The following is a 25386-nucleotide window of genomic DNA, read 5'->3' on the forward strand; positions in this document are numbered from 1 at the left end:
TCCCAGTCTTCTCTGATCCGGCAGATATCAGTTTGGTTGGATTCTGGATCTTCAGGACTCTGCTCTAGTCCTGTCCATGAGCCTGGAATATTTGGGACTGACTCTGGACTCGGACTTGGCCCAAGTGTTTCTCCCTCTGACAAAACTTCAGAAGTTGCAGGAGGTGATTCGGCTTCTGCAGTCCAGCAGACGGTCATCTTTTCAGGCCTTCATGCTGATGGTTACCTTTGAGGCGGTTCCGTTTGCACAGTTCCACTCAAGATCTCTGCAAAAGGAGATTCTGGTAAAGTGAAACAAGGATCCTTAGTCTTTGGACAATCTGATCATGTTGAACTGGAGAACAAGGGGGTCCCTGGTTTGGTGGTTTCGTTCTCCAGCACTTTGGAGAAAATCCTTTCTTCCCCTGTACTTACGGTTATCACCATGGATGCCAGCCTATCCGGGGAGGGGGGGGGGGGCATCCCCGTCACGGATTGTGCTCAAGGGGTCTGGACTCTGGAGCAGTCCAGGCTACTGATCAGTGTACTAGGGCTCAGAGCGATCAAGCTCTACCTGGGTCATTGGACAACTCATCTCCAGGGATGTCCGGTATGGATTCAATCGGACAATGCCACAGCCGTGGCCTATCTCAATCACCAAGGAGGTACGAGAAGTGTGCTGGCAGCTCGGGAAGTAACTCTAATCCTAAGGTGGGTTGAACGATCCTGCCCTCTCTGCTGTAGACATTCCAGTGGTGGAAAATTGGCTAGCGGACTATCTCAGTTGACAGGCGTTGGACCTGGGAGAATGGGCACTTCATCGGGAGGTGTACAGTCAGTTGTGTCTCCAGTGGGGAACTCCCAAGGTGGACCTGTTGGCCTCCCGTCTCAACAGGAAAGTTTAGAGATTTGTGGCACCGAATCGGGACCCTCTAGCCGGCGCCACAGATGCCCTAGTGGCTTCCTGGAGTCATTATCGCCTAATGTACGCCTCTCCTCCTCTCAAGCTTCTGCCACGACTCCTGCACAGGATCAAGGCAGAAGGGATTCTAGTGGCTCCAGACTGGCATTGAGACAGCAGATCTTCCATCCTGCTATACAGTCTCTGGCTTTGACGTCCTGGCTGTTGAAAGCCAGATGTTGAAGGATAGAGGGTTGTCTGATTCAGTAAATCCTACGCTTTTAAAAGCTAGAAACTTCTACTTCCAGGAAAATTTACCATTGTACTTGGAAGATGCACATTGCATGGTGGGAGTCTCTTGGGGTTCACCCTCACTCCTTTTCGGTGACTCTGATTTTGTCTTTCCTCCAGCAAGAGGTTGAGCAACGTTTGGCCTTGAGTATCATAAAGGGCCAGGTCTCGGCCTTGGCGGTTTTTCTTTCAACATCCTTTGGCCTCACATGCCTTGGTGCGTACTTTTCTCCTGGGAGTGAGGCATTTGGCTCCCCCGGTGCGGTCTCCATTGCTGCCATGGGACCTCAATTTGGTGTTGACAGTTCTTCAGAAACCCACCTTTGAAAATATTCGGAAGATTCCCCTGCTTACATTATCCCAGTAGGTGGCTATTACTTTGGCGCGCAGGGTGTCTGATCTGGCAGCGCTGTCTTGCCATTCGCCTTATCTAGTTTACAGGGATAGGGTGGTTCTTTGGCCATGTCCATCTTTCCTTCCTAAGGTCGTCTCCAATTTTCATGTGAATGAAGACATTGTGTTGCCTTCCCTGCGTCCTAAGCCTAAGCATCCTAAGGAAGTTGCCTTGCATTCTCTGGATGTGGTTCGGTCAATCTGGGTGTACCTGATAGCTATGGAGTCGTTTTGAAAGTCAGACGCACTGTTTGTCCTCATTGATGGACCTCGCAAATGGTCGCTGCTTCTGCTGCGACCATTTCCCGATGGATCAGGCAGACTGTGATTCAGGCTTATTCTATTAAGTGTCAGGTTCCCCCTTTCCCTGTCAGGGCACACTACTCAGGCGTTTAGTGCCTCCTAGGCCTTCCGTCATCTGGCGTCGGTGGTGCAAGTTTGCAAAGGGGCCACTTGGTCGTCTGTGCATGCATTCACAAAGTTTTATAAAGTGGATGTGTTGGAATCTGCGGATGCTTCTTTTGGCTGCAAGTTTTGCAGGCTGCTGTTTAGAGGATTGTTCTCTTTGAGGGGGTGTGTTTTTTAATTTTGTTTCAGTTGAGCTCCAGTTCTCAGTTAAGCTCCATGTTAGCTATGTTTAGCCTCTGTGAAGTTTATCTGCTGTTCCCACCCCTCATGTTTGACTCAGCTGTGGGACATCCCTAAGATGTCATAAAGATGAAGAGCTGTGTCTGTCAATGAACAAAAGGGAAAATGGGATTTTTGACTTACCGTATAAAAATTCTCTGAGGTTCATTGACGGACACAGCACCCACCCCTCTTTGGAGTTTTGTTTTTTTTTTATTTTTTTTTATTCTGACACTGCTTGTTACAAAACTGAATACCTATAGCAGGAAGTGGGAGTATACCCCCAGGCACTGCCCCATAGACGTGCTCAAGCTTTTCTCTGCCTAGTGTCCTAGCATAACCCTATGGTCATGAAGATAAAGAGCTGTCCGTCAATGAACAATCATTAAAATGTATTTTATGGTAAGTCGAAAATCCCTTTTTTTGCTAAAAAAAAAGAGACCCTAGAGAATAAAATGTAGGTCGTAATATTTTATATCACACTGTTGTTTGCGCAGCTGTCTTTTAAGCACAATTTTTTTTTTTGGGGGGAAAATGCACTTCAATTAAAACTAAACCATAAAGATAGCCTAAAATAATTTTTTTTTTTTTTTTTTTTCTGTATAATGTGAAAGATGTTACGCTGAGAATCGTGATCTTTATTCTAAGCAAAAAAACTGGGTCTCATTTTATCCAGAATTCTGCAGCTCTACAATAAATGTTGACTCCATGGACCTTACCGGTGTGCGGCAGCCTTTTATCTCTGCATTATGGTACAACCATATTTAGATTTTAACATGCTGTTAAGCATACCCCCTTTTCAGTGTGAAGGGGTTCTACTTCCTGATGGCAGCTGTTGGTTTCAAGTTCTGTGGCTCCACAGAGGTTTGTGCATGAATAAACTACAATTGCCATTTAACACCGCTGCGGACAGACTTATTATCAATGAAACACAAGTGCGTTCATTGCCACACGTTCAGCTCTCTAACTGAAAGGAGCTAAATAGAGTCTGTACGTTGGCACCTGTGATCCACTGATCGCAGTTATTAATGCTTTACAGACTCATTTGCAAAAAAATAAATGCATTTATTCTTGAAAATGTGTAATTTTATATGTTGCTTCATTTTTACACTAATGTGCATGTGAAGTTTTAACGTCAGGGTTCGTACGGTCATTAAAAACCTGGAAAAGTTATGGAATTCTGAGATGACACTTTCCAGGCCTGGAAAGGTCATGGAAAAGTACGATTTTACAAATGTTTTGGAAAAGTCATGGAAATCTGGGGAGGAGCGGCGGGGGGAGCGGATGCTTAAAACTTTTTTATTGCAAATTAATGTATAATTATTTTATTTTATGCTTGTGCACATTTCCGGGTCCGCAGCAGCCGAGGAGTAGATCATACACCAAGCACCAATCGCTGGCAGCGGGGAGGGCCGGGCCGCGGTTTGCCTGTATGTGACTGGCCAGCAGCAGCAAACCAATCACAGGCGGCGGAAGCGTCACTGGAGGGCGGGCCGCATGAACGTGATGATGACGCGGAAGGGGGCGGTAACCGTTTCAGTTACCGCACCCCCGCGTCATCACGTTCATGCGGCCGGCCCGCTCTCCAGTGACGCTTCCGCTGCCTGTGATTGGTTTGCTGCTGCTGGCCAGTCACATACAGGCAAACCGCGGCCCGGCCCTCCCCGCTGCCTGTCATTGGTGCACGATCATTTCCTCGGCTGCTGCTGGCCAGTGACCGACCGTAGGGCAAACTGCGAGCACCTACTGTACCAGTCCTACGGGAATGTTAAAAATAAATGTAAATAATTAAGCATCCAATCCTGAGTCGCCTTAGTTTCTGTGAGAACTCTTTTCTGCCTCATGGGACTGTTAGGTTCGGCCTAAGAATAGTAAGCGCCACATTTTTTCCAGCTGCACCTTCATGACTCACTGCCACCTGAACAGCTTTATTTGGGCAAGCAGGAGCACCACTGTTCTTTCTCCCAAAAGTAAGTGCCGCATTTGTGCACCATCAGATCTGTGCCATCCATACCAGTCCGCCTGCACCTCATGACTGTCGCTTGGGCCTAAAAAGATTAAGTGCTGCATTTTGTGCCATCCATACCAGTCCGTTCACAGTTACAGCAATGCCAGGGAAATGCAGCTTTAAAAATGTATGGCTTCATGACGAAAAGTATGAGAGGTGGCTGGAGAAAGATCAGGACCCGGGACGTGCTAAATGTACAGTGTGTGTCGTAAAACATTTGACATTTCGAACATGGGAGAGGCAGCGCTGTCTAGCCACGCTAAAGGTGCAAAGCACCAGTCTGCAGCTGCGTGCTCGACAGCTTCCAATCCGATCGCTGGCTTTTTCACCCGTGCGCCTGAAGTGACACCGGCTCCCAGCTGCGGCAGCGGTGCTTCCACCTCATCCTCTGTAAAACAAGGGACCATTTTGAGTCACGCTGTATCCAGAAACGAAACTCTAACAGCAGAGGTACTGTGGGCTCTAAAGGTGGTTAATTCACACTATTCATACAAGTCTTGTGAAGACACAGGTCAGCTTTTCCAGACTATGTTCCCAGACAGCAAGATAGCGGCCAGCTTTGCATGCGGCGAACGTAAGTGTCATTTATATTAGTAAAAATATGCTGGGTGTGACAGATTTTCTTCTTATTTAACACGTATACATAGACATTTCATGAAACATTAGGTCATGAATATTTACGTGAAGTCATGGAAAAGTCATGGAAAAGTCATGGAATTTCATTGGTGAAAATGTGTATGAACCCTGTAACATGTAGTAGCTTTTGCTGGCAGTACCATCTTAAGAGAATTGGCTCAGAAATATTGGAGCTGTGACTTGTGCAATCTAGCCTCCCGATAATTCTTTTTCTCCTGGTATGGGGGCATGTGGCTGCAGACAGTTGGAATGCACATGTAGGACTTTTTTTTTTATCTTTCACATGCTGTTTGTATTTTTGGTTTAGTTTGTCAGACTTCTTCATGTGCATTTTTTTTTTTTTTTTTTTTTTTGTTCCCCATTTACAGCCTTGTTCTTCATGTAATGTCTTGATCGTGAACTGGATTAATAATCTGAATATTACAGGCAAAATAGAGACTCCAGAAGTGAACATGTCTGCTGTAAGCTGGAAGCCGTTTATATATGGAGGTTTAGCGTCAATTACAGCAGAATGTGGTAAGTTGTGAGCATTTGCTAGAAGGAAAAACTGTAGCCCATTTTTTGGGATTCGGCACTGCGTTACTTTAACAATTGTGCGGTCATGCAACGCTGTACCCAAATACAATTTGTCCTTTTTTCCCCCCACAAATAAAGCTTTCTTTGGTGGTATTTGATCACCTCGGCGGTTTTTAGATTTTGCGCTATGAACAAAAAAAAGAGCGACAATTTTGAAAAATTAAAAAAAATACTATTTTGACTTTCTGCTATAAAACATTCCCAACAAAAAATGTAAAAATCTTATATCAGTTTAGGCCAATTTGTATTCTGATACATATTTTTTGAAAAAAAAAATCCCAAAAAGCGTTTAATTGGTTTGCGCAAAAGTTACAGCGTCTACAAACTATAGTATTTATTTATTTATTTTTTTTTTTTTTTAGTAATGGCGGCAAACAGCGATTTTTTTTATTTTTTTTTAAATTTGCGGGACTGCAACATTGCAGCGGACAGATCGGACCCTTGACTGACATTTTTGACACTTTGTGGGGACCAGTGACAATGCAGTAATCAGTGCTAAATAATATGCACTGTTAGTGTATATATGACACTTGCAGGGAAGGGGTTAATACTGGAGATGATCAAGGGGTAAGTCTAAATGCCCTTGCTAACTGTGGGGGAGGGCTCTGTGACAGGCACACAGAGATTGGTGTTTCTGCTTAGCTGAAACACCAATCTCATTGTGCCTGTCTGACAGAAGAGCCGCCTGCTTTCTTTACATAGGCAGGCGGCTCTCTTGTCAGTTTCTCTGAAGATTGCGGGAGGCTGGCGGCGATCGAGCCCACTCCTCCCGCAGTCTGGCTCCCGCTGTGTCTAATCAAGGCGCGAGCGCAGCTCTGACAGCGCGCCGCCGAGACATCGCGTACATGTACGGGATTATGCACAGCCGAGCCGCCCTGCCACAGTAAATCTGCGTGGGGCAGTCGGCAAGTGGTTTACAGTGGTTGTAAACCTCATACATGAAATATGAACAAAGCATATCCCTCTATATTGTGTGCTTGTCTCTAGAGCATGGAGTGTCATTTCTGTCCGCTGTCTCATTCCTCTGCTGTAAGCATGAGTAACTTCTAATGAGTTTTCCTGACACCAAGAGAAAAATGGTGACTGGGAGGGAGCCCCAGCAGAGTGACAGCCTCAGTCTCTCTTCCCTCCAATTAGGTCTCAGAGCTCTTCTCACTGAGGTAACTTCAGCTCTCTGCCCCCTGCTTTTCAGAGCGGAGAGATCCTGTGTAAATCCTGCAGTCTGTATGTAGGGGACATACTGCGGTAGATAAACAGGTACAACTTTATGTAAGAGGATTTGTTTCATCTTTGTATCACCTGAGGCCACACATTTCACTGGGTATAGGTACTTTAAACTAGGGCAAGCTGAAAAGGATGGCTTTAGAAATGTGGAAAGGATTTTGGAGCTGTTTTTGCTGGCTGAAAATTTTAAATCTGAAGTATTCATACATAGTATTTTAATTACCCAACTAAATGTTATTAATACGCACACGTTGGTGGTGCTTAGGCTTGCAGGGAGCTCCCACTTCCTGCACTGGAGGAGCTGGTATATTAACTAGTTCCAGGCTGCCCACTGCATATGTACTGCAACAGAAGGGCCCAACTGTGCAAAATCATGTATGTGATTTTGTGCAGGTGATGTAGGGGGCGTGCGTGCTCCCGCTGTGAATGCACACAGCAGGAGCCAGTCAGTGGGTCTGGCGGCTGCGATGCCCGCTGGGACCCGCTGATTATTCGGCAGAACGACAAAACATCGGTCTGCCTATGTAAACAAGGCAAACCGCTGTTCTGTCAGGATGTAAAAGAGATCTCTTTTCCTCCAGTGCATCCACTCCCTAGGAGCACAAAGGGGTTGTAAACCGCCAAAAAAAAAACCTGATAAGGTACTATGCATCGCATACTAGCTCATTTTGAAATACTTACCTTGGAATGAAGCGCCCTCAGCGGCGCTCGCACACCGCTGATACAGCCGACATGTTCACCCCTCTTTCCTCCGGGGTTCGCGTCCTCCGGCCATCTGATTGTCCAGAGCCGCGATGACTCCACTCCCGCACATGCGCGCGAGAGCCGCCGTCCAAGGCACAGGGCTCTGAAGGAACGGCAAGGGCACGGCACAGGCGGGCGTCCTTCAGTGCGCATGCGCCAGTGATGTCACTGGCTGCATGCAAAGTAAATATCTCCTAAACTGTGCATGTTTAGGAGATATTTACAGTACCTATAGGTAAGCCTTATAGGCTTACCTATAGGTACAAGTTACAGAGGAAGCTTTGGTACAAGTTACAGAGGAAGCTTTATTTCCTCTTTAATTGCCCCTGGTGTTAACCCCTTCCCAATATACACCTATTAGAATTTTTTTTCCCCAAAAAAATGTAGCAGAATACATATTGGCCTAAATTGACGCGAAAATTATTGTTTGAATTTTTTTTTTTTTTTTTTTTTTTTTTTTTTTGGGGGTATGTTTTTTTTTTATAGCAGAAATTTAAAAAATATATTATATATATATATATATATATATATATATATATATATATATATATATATATATATATATATATATATATATATATATATATATATATATATATATATATATATATATATATATATATATATATATATATATATATATATATATATATATTTTTTTTTTTTTTATTTTATTTTTATTCATTTTTTTTTTTTTCAAAATTGTGTGGTTTTTTTTTTTTTTTTTTTTTTTTTTTTTTTGTTTTACAGTGCAAAAAAAAAAAACGCACAGGTGATCAGATATCACCAAAAAGCTTTATTTGTGGGGGAAAAAGATTATTTGGGTACAATGTCGCACAACCGTGCAATTGTCAGTTAAAGCAACGCAGTGCCGTATTGCATGGCCTGGTCATTAAGGGGGTAAAACCTTCTGGAGCTGAAGTGATTTAATTGAGGTTTCTTTGTGCAGTATTTGGAGAGGTGGCAAGGTTGGGGCTGGCAACAAACCTGATAGATATTTTTGTTTACTAGACATATAATATTCTTGTTCATGTTCATAATTCCAGCAGTGAGATGTACTGGCTAAATTTGTACACCAATGCCCCGAAGCCTCTGTTTTTCTACTTCATTTGCTTAAAAACACCTTTTCATTAGTAATATACAGTATGTATTGTGGGTAAGTTCGGAATGCTGAAGCTGGCAAAAGTTTAATTTACGATCGTTTTACAAAATTGCCATGAAAGGGTGTATGGCTTGGAAATGACCAATATCTATGTGGAACAGTCCATAGTACCTCTCAAACTCCCTGTATTCAGTTGCACCCCAAGGTACAGATAAATGCAAAAACATGTACCAATCCTAACCCACAAAAATAAATAAATATCCTACTTTGTTGTACATAAAGAATCCATTACAATAGGGTATACTACTACTAGGTGATTGGACACCTGTTTAACAATACATCCTGTAACATGACCGATCCTTTTCTAAGCTTAAACATGACCGATCCTTGCCTAAGCGTAAAGCCTCTATTTACTGATATTTTTATAATTTTTTTTTTTTTTTTTCCACCTAGGCACTTTTCCTATAGACTTGACAAAAACACGCCTGCAAGTGCAAGGACAAACAAATGATGCAAAATACAAAGAAATCCGCTACCGAGGAATGCTCCATGCACTTGTCAGAATAGGTAAAGAGGAGGGATTTAAAGCGCTGTACTCTGGGTAAGTAACACACTTTAATATTTTCTGTATGTGCTTTTGCTCAACTGTGACTCTGTATCATCCTCCTTTTGTCAGGAAAGAGAAATGCGTATAAACTAATTTTTTTTAAAGAGAATGAATAGTTGGCATACAGTGACACAAAGGGGCTGAATAACTAAAACTGCAGAGTGCAAAATGTATTGCAGCTGTGCATGGTAGCCAATCTGGTTCTAACTTCGCTTGTTCAATTTTAGCTTTGACAAAAAAACCCCCAAAAAACTGCAAAATCTGCTGCAACTCTGCATATAAAGCCAATCAGCTTCCATACTCCGTTTCTAGTAAATCAAAGCCATGGTATTGCGGCAAGAGGGCCAGGGAGAAAGCCAATTAACTTGCATTTTCTGAAGGTGAGATTTGCAGAGGCAACTTCAATGCTTTTTACATGACCCATTCTCTTTAAACCATGGGTGTCCAACCTTTTGGCTTGTCTGGGCCACATTGAGTGTAGAGAAATCTTCTCGGGCCGCATCTAAAATATATACTATAGTTAAGGTATATAAGTAATAAAATGCCGCCGCACCCCCCGCACTAATTAACACAACTAGAGGATGATCAAATGGAATCAGTATACAGAGGTTTACTTCTTCTGAGTGATATTAAGGGAACACTCTAACCACCATGACAACTTCAGTGATTTTGAAGAAGTGGTCATGGTGGTAGAAGTCAGAAACACTGCACATGCTCGCCTTTCCCCCTCCCCTCCAAAGCAGCCTCTGCCTACTGTTAGTTGGAAGCCGATGTGGCCATGCCCCCGACCCGACTTCCTTCCTTCCCCAGCAAATTAAAAAAATTGCCAGGTGGCAGTGGGCCGCATTGCCTGGGGTTCCGGGCCGCAGGTTGGACATGCCTGCTTTAAACGTTGAACTCTAGGCAGGTGTAAAAGGCATAAATGAATGTAGCTTGGTAATCGTTAATGTATCATTAAATGCAAGCAGTAAAAACATTTGTTCAGGTATCAGTCTTTTGCAGTCCTTGTACAGCAGGGCTGGAGTGTGAGGGGACGCAGCAGCACAAGGATGCAATCCGTTCATGTGCAGATTGAAAAGCATGCTGATAGGATGAGAGCACAGAGTGACAGAGATAAGCTTATAACTGTATTGCGTCTTCTTTCGCTTCTCTGTCCCAGGCTGGTCCAAATCATTTGGTGGAGGGGGGATTATGGTGTGGCGTCGTTTTTCAGGGGTTGGTCTTGGCCCCTTTGTTCCATTGAAGGGATCTCTTAAGGCATCAGCATACCAAGACATTTTAGTCAATTTCATGCTCCCAACTGTGTGAGAACAGTTTGGGGATGGCCCCTTCCTGCTCTAACATGAGTGCGCACCAGTGCACAAAGCAAGGTCGATTAAAGACATGGATGAGCGAGTTTCGGGTGGAGAAATTTGACTGGTCTGCACAGTCATGACCTCAACCTAATAGAACTTGTTTGAGATGAATTGGAGCGGAGACTGCAAGCCAGACCTTTTCTTCCACATCAGTGCCTGGCCTCACAAATGCACTTCTGGAAGAATGGTCAAACCTTCCCTTAGACACACTCCTAAACCTTGTGGACAGCCTTCCCTGTAGAGTTGAAGCTGTTAAAACTGCAAAGGGTGGGCCAACTCAATATTGAACCCTACGGACTAAGACTGGGATGCCATAAGTTCATATGCGTGTAAAGGTAGCATCCTAATACTTTAGGTAATATAGTGTAATTGCAGCACCATTGTATGGCCTTTTCAGGGGTAATACAGGCGGTGAGGAGGCAACGTATCACCTCTTAGCCGCCTGTCAAACATCCTCTGAATAGCAATCCAATGCAGACAGATTGTAACCTTTATTGCTAAAATGGTTATATATATATATATATATATATATATATTATACGTTCAAAAGTTTGGGGTCACCCAGATAATTTCATGTTTTCCATGAAAACTCACACTTTTTTTTTTTTTATTTATCGAATGAGTCTCAAAATCAATAAAAAATATATAGTCAAGACATTGACAAGGTTAGAAATCATAATTTCGTCCTTCAAACTTTGCTTTCATCAAAGAATTCTCTTTTGCAGCAGTTATAGCCTTGCAGACCTTTGGCATTCTGGCTGTAAAATTGTTGAGGTAATCTGAAGAAATTTCACCCCACGCTTCCTTAAGCACCTCCCACAAGTTGGATGTGCTTGATGGGCACTTCTTACATACCATACGTCAAGCTGCTCCTACAACAGCTCAATAGGGTTAGCATCTGTTGACTGCGCTGGTCAATCCATTATAGACAGACATCGTCTGTCCAGAACACTTTTTTTCCAATCTTCCTCTGTCCAATGTCTGTGTTCTTTTGCCCATCTTAATCTTTTCCTTTTTATTGTCCAGTCTCAGATATGGCTTTTTCTTTGCCACTCTGCCTAGAAGGCCAGCATCCCAGAGTCGCCTCTTCACTGTGGACATTGAGACTGGCGTTTTTTCTGCGGGTACCATTTAATGAAGCTGCCAGTTGAGGACCTGTGAGGCATCTATTTCTCAAACTAGAGACTCTCTAATGTACTTGTCCTCTTGCTTAGTTGTGCACTGGGGCCTCCCACTTCTCCTTATATTCTGGTTAGAGCCGGTTTGTGGTGTTCTCTGAAGGGAGTAGTACACACTGTTGTAGGAAATCTTCAGTGTCTTGGCGATTTCTCGCATGCAATAGCCTTCATTTCTCATAACAAGAATAGACTGTCGAGTTTCAGAAGAAATTTCTCTTTTTCTGGTCATTTTGAGAGTATAATAGAACCCACAAATGCTGATGCTCCAGATACTCAACTAGCTCAAAGAAAGGCCAGTTTTATAGCTTCTCTAATCAGCACAGCAGTTTTCAGCTGTGCTAACATAATTGCACAAGGGTTTTGTAATCATCAATTTAGCCTTTAACACAATTAGCTAACACAATGTACCATTAGAACACAGGAGTGATGGTTGCTGGAAATGAGCCTCTGTATACCCATGTAGATATTCCATTAAAAATCAGCTGTTTCCAGCTAAAATAGTCATTTACCCCATTAACAATGTCTAGACTGTATTTCTGATTAATTTAATGTTATCTTCATTGAAGAAACATGGGCTTTTCTTTAAAAAATTGGACATTTCTAAGTGACCCCAAACTCTTGAACGTGTGTATGTTTTTGAATTTTTTTTGTGCTGTATTTTCTGTAATTTAAACACCATAGTTCTGAAGCAATGTATGCATGTTCATTATCCTTTTGTAGTGAGTGGCCAGACGGATGACTATTACTAAAAGTCCTTTCTCTCTGAGATGACCTATTTTATACCGGTTACAAAATCGTCTGCAATGTACAAACACCAGACTGACCCTTCACCCAAATCCAAGTGCTTGTATGTTGAGCTCTTACAATACAGTCTAATTGGAACTAAATTCTGCAAAGCTAGCAGTACAGTCAGTAAATTTGATTAGGGAATAAGCGTTGTGCTGATGACATACGTAGGTAATGAAAAAAAACAAAACCTAGTAAATAAAGTGTTAACGACAGCATACGCTTCAAACATGTACAGTAGATCAACCAAGTGAAATCTACACTAGTGCGTTATAATAAACATGCAAAATGTCCCCAGTCTGCTACACTTATGCTCTTCACAAATTAATAAACGTGATTTTAAGTCCCTTTAAAAATTTCACACAAGGTTTTGTCCCTACAGTCCCAGTGCTGCTAGATCTATCTTCACACTCTGTGCCGTGATTACAGATGTACTCTCCCCTTCATAATGTGACATACGCAAATGTAGATCTAAATGCGCTGCCATCATTTTGGGGATAATGTGGAAAGTCCCCCTCAGCTTTGGCAGAAATCTAATTTGCTCACTTAGTTTTTAAAGGTGGCTAGCTGTGCCTTTTTTAGGATCTCCTGTGCACTGCTGCATCCTAATGGAAAGTTAACTCCGAGCCGATACAGAATCCACTGCAGTGTGGAAATTCAATAAACCAATGGATTTATTGAATAAAGTTTAAAACCTCAATGTATGTGAAACAATCTCTTGGGAAATGCAGTTTTCCTGTCCTCTGATACCAGAGTTGCCTAGCTCCTCCCCACGTGTTTTGTCACTGATCACGTGACTTCAACATCAGTTCACTTACCCATTTTCCTCATTTGTCAAGCTCCACTCCAGATAACCTTATTCCTCCTTTTGGCTGGGTCAAGGGGGCTTGGAAAAGCATATTTACTTAACTGTCCTTCACGCTGCTAGACTGGTCTTTGCAGAGTCTTCTCCCCTACATTCAGGTGATCTAAGGTCTTGATGTCCAAGATCAATGCAGGTCAATAGCCTTGCATTGGCCATGCTGACACCAAGGGACAGGTATGGGGAGTGCCATCTGCGGGGAGGGGGGGGGGAGTGGAGGCTCAGGTAAGTAAAATGGTTTTGCTTCCACTGCGGGGGAGATTTTTTTTTCTTTTTTCTCTTTCGTTCATTGATGGACTCCAGCTCCTGATGGTCATAACCATTTGGTATACTGCCTCCTACAGGTGTAGGACACTAGGCAGAAAATAATTCTGGCTACACCCATGGGCAGTCCCAGGGGGCATACTCCTTCTTCTCTCTGCTATAGCCACTCAGTTTTTTTTTTTTTAATGCCTAGTCAGGAGTAATACAATCAACATACCCCAGTCTGGCCAGCGTGCGCGCACAGAGCTCAGCTCTGGGCTAGGTTGGCCGCGTTTCCAGAATAAACAAGGCAAACAGGATTCTGATTGAAGAGTCCCCAGCCTTTAAGGGTCCGGCTGACAGGAAGGCGGAGGCTGTGGCCAGCACTATGTACACTCTGGCTGGTTCCGCAATGAGGTCGGTATTCACCATTGCCCTACTGTCGCAAACTCTGACCGAGTGAGCTAAGCTCCTACACCGTGACCTGGAGGGGGAACGGCTCCCCCCTGTCTTTGCCAAGCCGGCTACAAGAACGAGTTTCGCTCTTGTCCCCTCCCGGCAAGGTTTTTTTTCTTTCCAACCTGCACCTGTCCCCAGACCGCTTACAGGGCCTGTTTGTGGCGGTACAAGACCCTTTTCCTTCAAGGGGTGGCTGTCCCGGTTCCCACCTTGGAACGTTTTCAGGGTTTTTACTCAAACCTGTTCAGTTCTCAGAAAGGAAGGCGAAATGCGTCCAGTCCTGGACCTAAAGGCCTTTAACTGCTTTGTGTAGGTACAGAAGTTCAGAATGGAGTCCATTCGAACAGTGATGGCATCCCTGCATCAGGGGGATTTCCTTGCCTCTATCGATATCAAGGATGCCTACCTTCACATTCCAATATGCGCCAGTCACCAGCGTTTTCTCCAATTTGCTGTGGGAGAGAAACCTTATCAGTTTGTGGCATTACCCTTTGGTCTTGCATCTGCTCCTTGGGCCTTCACAAAAATGTTAACCCCTATGCTAGCTTTGCTACACCAACAGGGGATTATGGCACTGTTCTACTTGACTATCTCGTTCTGCGAGCAGTGTCTCCCTCTGCTCTTGTGGAGAACCTAGCGATCACAATACGAATTCCACGAGATTTTGGCTGGATTCTGAATTTTCAGAAATCTGCTCTGGTTCTGTCCACGAAGCTGGACTATCTGGGCCTGTCTCTGGACTCGGCCTTAGCCAGAGTACTCCTTCCTCTGGACAAACTCCAGAAATTGCAGGCTGCAATTCGCCTCCTGCTGTCCCAACAAATGGTCATCCCTCCGGACTTGCATACGGGTGCTGGGCCTGCCATGGTGTCTATCTTCCAGGCGGTTCCATTTGCACAGTTCTATAGGAGGTCCCTGCAAAGGGAAATTCTGACCAATTGGGACAAGACTCCGCGGTCTCTGGACAATCAGATCCAGCCGTGTTGGGGCACGAAGGAGCCCCTGATATGGTGGCTTTGTTCTCCAGCGCTTCGGGTGGGAAATTCATTCCCTTGTATTGGACAGTGGTCACCACTGATGCTAGCCTTTTCTAGGGAGGTGTCCTTGGCAAGCATTCTGCTCATGGGATCTGGATGCTGGAAGAGTCCAGACTCCCCATCAATGTCTTGGGAACTCCGAACAATCAGACTGTTTGAATGCGCACTGGAAAACCCTGAAGATGATCTGTCCAATGATCCAATTTGACAATGCCATGGCCGTTGCTTATATGTCCATCACCATGGAGGGCAAAAGAAGTGTCCTGACAGCTCTGGAGGTAGCCAGAATTCTAAGGTGGGCAGAACGGTTTGTTCCACTCCGCTCTCCGCTGTACATATTCCCAGGGTGGAAAATTTGTGGGGGTTCTTCCTCGCTCCTTCTCGGTGGCTTGGATCTTGACCTTCTTTCAACGGGGATTGAACAGAAATTAGCCTTGAGTACCATCAAGGGCCAGATGTCAGCTTTTGGCCCTCTTTTTCCAACACACTTCCTGGTGCGTGCCTTTAAGGGTGCCTGAAATTTGGTTTCTCCAGTGCAGGCTCCGTTGCCACCTTGGGATCTAAATTTGGTGCTTTCGACTCTACAGAAGCCTGCTTTTGAAGATATCTTCTGGAGATTACCCTGCTTAAGCCCCGTACACACGTACCGATTGTCGGCCGTAAATATTCGGCCGATGACCGATCCGCCGATTGTAGGCTTGTTAGTATGATGCTTCCGACAACCGACAGCGCACTTTCGGCCGAAAAGAATCTGTCGTGTAGACATTAAAATTTTTGGCCAACACCAGAACGGCCGATTGTTCGCCAGTCAGTACAGAGTTCGGCCGACAATCAGCAGATTTGCAAGACTGGGCATGTTCAGAAAAGAAAAAACACACGGAAAGTTAACCAGCACATGACATCACTTCTGCAGTCGGCTGTTGTTGACCGACAAAATTCGTGTGCAGTCTTTTGCAGTTTTCAACAGACACGACAGCCCTGGACAAAAGACGGCCGATCGTTCGGTTGACGATCGGTACGTGTGTACGGGGCTTTACACTGTCCAGAAGGTGGCCTTTTTAGTGTCTATCGCCTCTGCACTCAGGGTGTCGGAATTAACAGTGTTATCTTGTCCATCTTCCTTGGTAATTCACAGGGATAAGGTGGTTCTTCGCCCCTGTCCGTCATTCCTTAAGGTGGTCTCTGATTTTCATTTGAATGAAGACGTGTTGCCTTCCCTGTGTCCCATGCCTAAACATCTGAAGGAAATTGCATTGCGTGCCTTGCATGTGGTTTGGGCAATTAGGGTGTACCTGGCAGCTACAGAGTCTTTCAGGAAGTCAGACTCTCTATTTGCGCTCACGGACGGACCTCACAAAGGGTTGTCTGCTTCTTCTGCTACCAATTTCAGATGGATCAGACAGAAGGTGGTTCAGGCCTATTGCATCAGGGGTCTGGTTCCTCCTTTCCCTGTTTAGGCGCACTCTACTAGGGCGCTTGGTGTCTCCTGGGCTCTCCGTCCTTCAAAGAGTCAGTGACGCAGGTTTTGCACACTTTTTTTTACAAAGTGTTATTTTTTTTTTTTTTGTAAAGTGGTTGTGTTTGCATCTGTGGATGATTCTTTTTGGCCGCAAGGTTTTGCTGGCTGCTGTTAACAGGACCTGGTCCTCTTTAAGTTTGTATTGTTTTTCAGGTGAGCTCCAGTTGTTAATGGTAGAGCTCTGTTACCTGGTTGGCTATGGTTAGCCTTGGGAATTTTTTTCTGAGGTTTTCCGACCCCTTATGTTTTAACACTGCTTTGGGATGTCCCTATGGTTAAGAATAAGGAGCTGTGTCTTGTCAATGAACGTAAGAGAAAATGGGATTTTCGACTTACTGTAAAATCCATGCATTTGCTGGTTGAAACACAGCGCCCACTCCTCTTTGGAGTTGGCTTTCTTCTGACGCTGCTTGTAACAAAACTGAGTGCCTATAGCTTAGAATGGGTGTATACCCCCTGGGACTGCCTATAAGTGTGGTCAAGCTTTTTCCTGCTTAGTGTCCTACTCGTGTAGGGGGCAGTATAACCCTATGGTTATGAAAAATCAGGGACTGTCAATGAACATCAGAGAAATGGATTTACAGGAAGTCAAAAATCCAATTTTTGACTTTAACCACTTTGGCCCAATTCACACTTCAGTGTTTTTGTAGCTTGAAGCTAGAATCTCAAACGTTGGAGGAAAAAAAATCGATTTATACTCTTTGGAGATTGCTCACATTTCTACAAAAAGTCGCCTGACGCTCAAAAGCTCAAGATTCCTTCCTTCCCATAGAAATGCATGAAAACGCTTGATTCTCAGTTTGCCTTTTTTTTTTTTTTTTGCTCAAATACTACAAGAATTGAATAAAAAATAATAAATATTAATCATAAAATAATAAATCCTACTATAAAATAACACTACTATTAATGTCCTAACTCTAATCCTAACCTAACAAAATACATTTCATTAAAATAAAACCCTAACCCCTTACAAAAAAATAAATAAATAAATAATTGAAAAGTAGATGACAAAGTTGAAAATTATATCCACAAATGAAACGGGTATTCTCTATTGGCTGATAAAAAGATGCCAAAGCTCAAAAACACTGTACAAAAACGTGCATACAAACAAAAATAAATGCACCTCTCAGGTGTGAAGGCAGCCTTTAAAACTTAGCTCAGCTCAATCTATATTTTGTTTTTGGTAACTCAAATGCAGAAAGCATAATGTACAGTTATAAATGTATCTAATGGAAAAAAGAAATTTAAACACACATTATGGAGCAAAGTGTGATTCTTGCCAAAAAATTTACCACTCTACTTCATTGGTCTGATTTGGCTTTTTAGCCCCTGTTCAGTGTCCATTTCATAATGCTGTTGGCCTTTTTACATTGGGCTGTATGTTGTATAAGTGTGTATTACTATCATTGAATGAGGTACGGTGCCTGCCTGTAATGTCACATAAATGGCTACTCCCGAAGGAAAAAATGTCCGAGGTTTTTTTTTTTTTTTTTTTGTTTGCTTTTTTTTGCCTTTTTTTTTGTTTTCTTAACGGACTTTATTTTTTTCTGCATAGGATTGCACCAGCAATGCTTCGCCAAGCATCATATGGCACTATTAAAATCGGCACTTATCAGAGCCTGAAGAGATTGTTTGTTGAGCGCCCAGAAGGTTTGTATAAAGTTTATTTTGTCACGTAAGGCTCCATGTACACGGGACGTTAGAAAAAACGTCCTGCAAAGCTATTTCTGACGCCGGGAAAAAGCAGCTGTTAAACGTGCTTTCAGTAGCTTTTTCCATTTGCGATATTGCACGTTTGGCCACGTTGCTTTTAGCAGCGTTTTTCTGCCTCCATTCAAAATCAATGGTTCCCTATGGGAGCCTATTGATTTGAATGGAAGTCGCACCGCAAGTCGGATCCGACTTGCGGCACGACCTGCACTGTGAGAATCTTGAGGGGGAACTCCACGCCAAAAATGGGAAAAAAAACTGCGTGAGGTTCCCCCCCAGGTTCCAAACCAGGCCCTTCGGGTCCGGAATGGAATTTGAGGGTAGCCCCACGCCGAAAAAACGGCGTGGGGTCCCCCCCAAAATCCATACCAGACCCTTATCCGAGCATGCAGCCCGGCAGGCCAGGAAAGGGGAGGGGACGAGCGAGCGGCCCCACCCCCCCTGGACCACACCAGGCCACATGCCCTCAACATGGGGGGATGTTGGTGCTTTGGGGCAGGGGGAGCTCTGCACCCCCCCACCTCAAAGCACCCTGCCCCCATGTTGATGAGGACAAGGGCCTCATCCCCACAACCCTGGCCGGTGGTTGTGGAGGTCTGCGGGCAGGGGGCTGATCGGAATCTGGAAGCCCCCTTTAACAAGGGGGCCCCCCAGATCCCGGACCCCCTCCCTGTGTTAATGGGTATTGGGGTACACTGTACCCCTACCCATTCACCCCATAAAAGATAGTGTATGTAAATAATGACAGGAGACGTTTTGGAAAGTTTATTAAAAATCTTCATCCGGCTCTTCGGGGTCTTCTCCTCTCTGGGGGTCTTCTGCTCTTTTGCTGTCCGCCCTTCTGCTGTCCTCTCTTCTTGTCTTCTCCTCTCCGGGGGTCTTCTGCTGTCTTCTCTCCGTGGGGTCTTCTGCTCTTTTGCTGTCCGCCCTTCTGCTGTCCTCTCCTCTCCGGGGGTCTTCTGCTGTCTTCTCTCGTGGGGTCTTCTGCTCTTTTGCTGTCCGCCCTTCTGATGTCCTCTCTTCTTGTCTTCTCCTCTCCGGTCTTCTGCTCTTGTGCTGTCGGCTGTCGGCTCTCCTTCTTCCTCCGGTCCTCCTCCGACGACGTCTCCAGCGATTATGCCGGTCTCTGCAGCTTATTATATAGCCATTAGGGGCGTGGCCGCCAGATGACGTCATCGGGAGACCACGCCCCTTGTGTCACATGTGACGTCACATGTGACACAATGGGCGTGGTCTCCCGATGACGTCATCTGGCGGCCACGCCCCTAATGGCTATATAATAAGCTGCAGAGACCAGAGGCCGGCATAATCGCTGGAGACGTCGTCGTCGGAGGACCGGAGGAAGAAGGAGAGCCGACAGCCGACAGCACAAGAGCAGAAGACCGGAGAGGAGAAGACAAGAAGAGAGGACATCAGAAGGGCGGACAGCAAAAGAGCAGAAGACCCCACGAGAGAAGACAGCAGAAGGGCGGACAGCAAAAGAGCAGAAGACCCCACGGAGAGAAGACAGCAGAAGACCCCCGGAGAGGAGAAGACGAGAAGAGAGGACAGCAGAAGGGCGGACAGCAAAAGAGCAGAAGACCCCCAGAGAGGAGAAGACCCCGAAGAGCCGGATGAAGATTTTTAATAAACTTTCCAAAACGTCTCCTGTCATTATTTACATACACTATCTTTTATGGGGTGAATGGGTAGGGGTACAGTGTACCCCAATACCCATTCACACAGGGAGGGGGTCCGGGATCTGGGGGGCCCCCTTGTTAAAGGGGGCTTCCAGATTCCGATCAGCCCCCTGCCCGCAGACCCCCACAACCACCGGCCAGGGTTGTGGGGATGAGGCCCTTGTCCTCATCAACATGGGGGCAGGGTGCTTTGAGGTGGGGGGTGCAGAGCTCCCCCTGCCCCAAAGCACCAACACCCCCCCATGTTGAGGGCATGTGGCCTGGTGTGGTCCAGGGGGGGTGGGGCCGCTCGCTCGTCCCCTCCCCTTTCCTGGCCTGCCGGGCTGCATGCTCGGATAAGGGTCTGGTATGGATTTTGGGGGGGACCCCACGCCGTTTTTTCGGCGTGGGGCTACCCTCAAATTCCATTCCGGACCCGAAGGGCCTGGTTTGGAACCTGGGGGGAACCCCACGCAGTTTTTTTCCCATTTTTGGCGTGGAGTTCCCCCTCAAGATTCTCACAGTGCAGGTCGTGCCGCAAGTCGGATCCGACTTGCGGTGCGACTTCCATTCAAATCAATAGGCTCCCATAGGGAACCATTGATTTTGAATGGAAGAAAAAAAACGTATAACGTGGCTGAACGTAGGTTCATCACGTTTAGTCACGTTCGGCAGCGTTTCTGCGTTTGAAACGTCGGGAAACACACGTTCGAACGCAATATAATTGCGTTCTAAAAAAAGTCCCTGAACGCAACTGCCTGCAAATGACTGTAAACTACCATGTGTACATGGACAGATAAGATAACATGGAGCTGCGTTCAGGGACTTCTGAAAAAAACGCCCAACTGCTCCTAAACGGCCATTTCCAGCGTCCCGTGTACATGGAGCCTTACTCCCAGGTTTGTGTTATGATGTAAGCTCCTAGGCATGCTATGGAAGATAACCCAAATAGTTATAAACATACTGGTGGTACTTATAATATATTTGTGGTATTTTCTGCAAGTGGGAGAAGAAATGTTATAATAGGGTAAATCTTAGTCTTTTTGCTGCAGGACAAAATTTTGGCATTGATTTCCCTCTTTTAGGGCCTTAGATTAACCCCTTCCCGCTGACTTAACACAAATATGCGGCCTCACAGAAATGGGCTTTTTTTTTTATGTGGGGCCACATATATGCTGAATGGTGTGCTCCCAGTAAAGAAACCAGGGTCTCACCAAGAGCCCCCCCGGGCCCCGTACTAATGATTGGGACCTGAAACTCCAGATTCTGGGTCACCTGGTTACTGTTCAGTCACTGTGAAGCCTGCTCCGGTTTCCCACCCCCCAGAGAAAACGTTTTATTTAAAAAAAAAAAAAAAATGTCTAGGTCACTATTTTGGGTCAAATGTATCAGTATATTTTAGGCAGATTTATTTTTTTTAGTGTGTGTTTTAGGTAGGACAAAAAAAAAACAAAGTGCACTATTGTTTCTTGGCTGTACTACTGGTACAAATAACCTACACGTATATGGCATTGCTGCGATCATTAGGAGTAGGATAATAATTTTGGCTCCTTCTTCTTCAGTGGTAGGTTATGGTAGTAGCAAGAAAATATACAGCTAAATAAAAAAAAAAAAAAAAGGGGGGGGGGATATTTTATTTTTGAATTATCAAAAGGAAATCCAGAGGTATAAATAACCATTTACTACCAAATGAAAGCCCAATTAGTCCTGGGAAAGGTATAATCCACCTGGATACACAAAGTAGTTGTGATATGTACAGTTGTGTGTTTTTGTTGGTACCTCAGGCTACAGGGGGTGGGACTTTAAGGGCAAGTAAATCTTAATGTTGGATATAGATACTTTCAATAAATTTCAAATACTTTATGATCTATATCCGACATTAAGATTTACTTGCCATTAAAGTCCCACCCCCTGTGGCCTGAGGTACCAACAAAAACACACAATTTAATTTGGGACCAAGGCAAACACACACTGTTGCAGTTTTATAGAGATCCAAACAAAACAAACCTGATATGTACAGTTTTACTAACTAATGTCAAAGTGGTAAAATTATGCTTAGCATTAAGATTCCTTACTATAGATAAACTAGTGAAAGTAAGTGATGCTTTGTATAGGACTTCATGAGATGTCCACTCATATCTTTTATCAGCTCGGTCCGAGGAGCACTCTCATACACCTGTGAAAGCTTCTGAATTTGGCTTTCGGAACAGGTTAACCCTGAAAAACATAGGAAACAAGCACTTTATTTAGATGGTGGAGGTTCCTTAAAGCGGCTCTTCAGTCTTTTTTTTTTTTTTTAATCTTTCCATCTATTAAATCCTCGGCCCTTATTTTAACTTGGATAGTAAAACATTTTTTTTTTTTTCTGCCAGTAAATACATTATACAGCCCACTTCCTCTTTCTTGTCTGGTAAAAAGTCTAAGCTAATGAAATCCTACACAGCTCTCTCTAAATCTCTCGTGGGAGTTTGCCAGCAAGGGAGGGATGAGTCAAAGGAAAGCCAAGGAGAGCTGGAGGGGGGCTGCATGAGGGCAGAGAACAGGAGAATGCAGAGATCCATGATTATTCATGAAGTGAGGAGAAATGTGCAGGCAAGCAGTGGTGTGTGTGTGTGTGTGTGTGTCTGTGTAAATCCAGGAAGTGAACAGGCAACACCTTCAGCTGCCCACAGTTAAAATGGCTGCAGCCAGATTTAGTGGAGGGAGATTTCTGCAGCATATTTGGCATATACAGAATCGCAGTATATATTAAATAATATGCAAAGGGGTTGGAGGGAAGCTTCAGAATGGCAAAGATGTTTTTATTCCAGATTATGTGAGCAGACCAGTTCCTCTTTAAGTCCGCAATATCAACCAAGAAGGGCTGTACAGCTTTTATTAGTTTCTGAACTGAGTTTTGAATGTGAGCTTGCTTGGGCAAGGGAATTAAATGTTATACAACAGGAGCACCTGTTATATTGAATATGCTTAAGAATGGAACCAAAAATGCTGGGGAACTAGCTAAGATTTCCACATTGCTGTACACAAAAGAGCATTTTTATTATCCATTAACATAAAACCATCTGATATAATTTTCAGACGTACTGAAGCTCTGTTGTCTATAAGAATGCATGCTTAAACACCTACATGTATGTTTTGCTCCATTAAAATTTTAATTTTACTTTTTCAATCTATAGATGAGACGTTGGTTCTTAATGTTTTTTGTGGCGTTTTGTCTGGAGTGGTTTCCTCATGTATTGCCAACCCTACAGATGTTTTAAAGGTAATATTCATCAGCTAGATTGTACGTATTCCTTTACAGAGCACTTTTTAGGCTTCATGCACATGGGCAGAAAAATGCAGCTGTTAGTCGTCTGGCATTTCTTTTTTTTACACCTCTGAAAGCAGTTGAAGGTTCTCTAAGGTGCATATGCACATTTGTCATTTACGGGTGTATTTTAGAGCAGCATTCAGGGGCGCACAAACTCTGGTAGCTAGAATAAATTAATATTTTAGCCGATGGAATGAGTTTACACTCCTACGCACTTTTGTGCATAAACGCACAACTTTAAAGGCATTTTTTTCTGCCAGCATATTTCGAACAGTTATTCATACGCCCCTGAATAATCCATGGGATGGGCTTTCAAATTGGCCATGATTATGAAATATTCTAATTTCTAGATGGACTGCTTATTGCAATGAAGTGTTGTCTTTTTGGAATTGCACAAAAGCCAACTGCACTTTTATTTAAATCTATTAACTAATCAGTGGGGCTGGTTACAGTTTTACAACTGAAATACATGTAACTGCTGTATGTATTTTATAGGTCTAATTATTGGAACTGCAAAAAGAAATGGCATGCAGAAAGAATACACGATTAAAGTGGTTGTAAAGGCACAACATTTTTTTAATGTATTCTTTGCAAGATGGTAAAAAACCTTCCGTGTGCAGAAGCCCCCCCCCCTGAGCCCCCTCTTGATCCAGCGATGTCCACAAGAGTCTTGCCTCTTCGGGTACTCGCACTCCTGATTGGCTTTTGGCATGAGCCATTGGTCATTGAGCCAGTCAGGAGACAGTGGGGGCAGGGCCAAACCGCAGCTCTGTGTGTGGATACACAGACAAAGCCGTGGGTCTGGAGCGCCCCTGCTTGGGTGCCCCCACAGAAGGCTGCTTGCTGTGGGGGCACCCAGTAGGAGGGATGAGCCAGGAGTGCTGGAGTGCTCTTCAGCCGTTTTTATTTGCTTAGTGTAGATGACCCCTACATTTTGTACACTGAGCTGCAAGTTTAGACCATATCTTTTATAAACCAATAGACTTTTTTTGTGTGATACCCCTTAACACTGTTGTGTTGTCACACATGGCGGTACACAGTGGGTGTGCTGTGGCTCCATTCATTGTAAAAGGCATCTCAAAGCATGCAGGCTGCAATGCTGCGTGGCATAACGCACAGCTGCCCTATTTCTTTATCATATATCACGGGACACAGAGCAGCCATATTCATTACTATCTGGGTTATACGCCACCTATAGTTGAATAGACCCTGGCAACCAATCAGACAGGAAGTCCCCCTCTATATAACCCCTCCTATACAGGAAGTACCTCTGCTGTTTTTTTCACCAGTGTCAAAGGTGATGGTCACGGTTGGAGAAGCTCTCCATGTTATGTTTTTTCAAAGAAGATAGATGATTATGCTACAAACCCTGATCAAGATCTCTGATCCAAGGGGATTAGCAATCCGATCCATCCGAGAGTAGAAGACTAAAAGGATGGTACCCGAGCCTTGGTAAAGGAGAAACCAGGTTTTGCTGTAATGTGACCACCTTAGGTGCTGGACCCTGGATCTGGAACCTTGGTAAAACCAACCCGGCATTCTGGCAGGGTGCTCTATAGGTCCAAGGGAGTGGCCCCCTAAAAAAACAAGATGACCCAGTCCTTGAAGGTCGACACATGAAATCTGCCGTGATGGGTGAAGATTGGATTCTTGTTATAAGCAGAATCCTGCTGCGGGAATGGTAAGTTCACTTTAATAGTATTTTTATGTACTGTTCTCTTCTGAGTTACAGATACCGAGTGTGACAGGAGTCACTTTGGCTGGGGGGCTCGTGGAATCCAGATTACTTTATAGAGGTCAGGAAACTCCTTGTACAGCTTCCCCGGCCCCTCTTGTGTGTAAGTCACCATGTGTCTTAGGGGCACAGGGTGACCAAGAACCCCAGTCAAGGGGTTATATAGAGGGGGACTTCCTGTCTTAATTGGTTGCCAGTGTCCATTCACCTCTAGGTGGCATATAACCCAGATAGTAATGAATATGGCTGCTCTGTGTCCTGTGATGCACTCCAAGAAATTCATTTTTGTTTTCATAAGTTGTAGGAAAAATCCTTATTTTTGCATGTGTTTTTAGCCCATTTATTTTGATAAAGCTTTTTAAGGCAGTACACAATACATTACACACGAATTGTGTGGTTGGGTCCTAAAGTTATGATTTGCATGGCTGTACACCATATCCTAAAATT

General features: G+C 44.3%; 1 protein-coding gene across 1 annotated transcript in view; it reads left to right on the plus strand.

Annotated features, from left to right (window-relative positions):
• The window catches only part of SLC25A30 (solute carrier family 25 member 30), a 97495-nt gene that overhangs the window by 24727 nt on the left and 47382 nt on the right, over positions 1-25386 (plus strand). The window contains exons 2-5 of the mRNA XM_082247398.1: positions 5261-5350; positions 8934-9081; positions 18082-18176; positions 23071-23156. Coding sequence (XP_082103524.1) covers positions 5287-5350; positions 8934-9081; positions 18082-18176; positions 23071-23156 — 393 coding nt within the window. The 5' untranslated portion in view covers positions 5261-5286. The remainder of the gene's footprint in view (positions 1-5260; positions 5351-8933; positions 9082-18081; positions 18177-23070; positions 23157-25386) is intronic.

Source organism: Pelophylax lessonae (genome assembly GCF_965119305.1).
Source record: "Pelophylax lessonae genome assembly, chromosome: 2".
In the NCBI taxonomy this organism is placed as follows: Eukaryota; Metazoa; Chordata; class Amphibia; order Anura; family Ranidae; genus Pelophylax; species Pelophylax lessonae.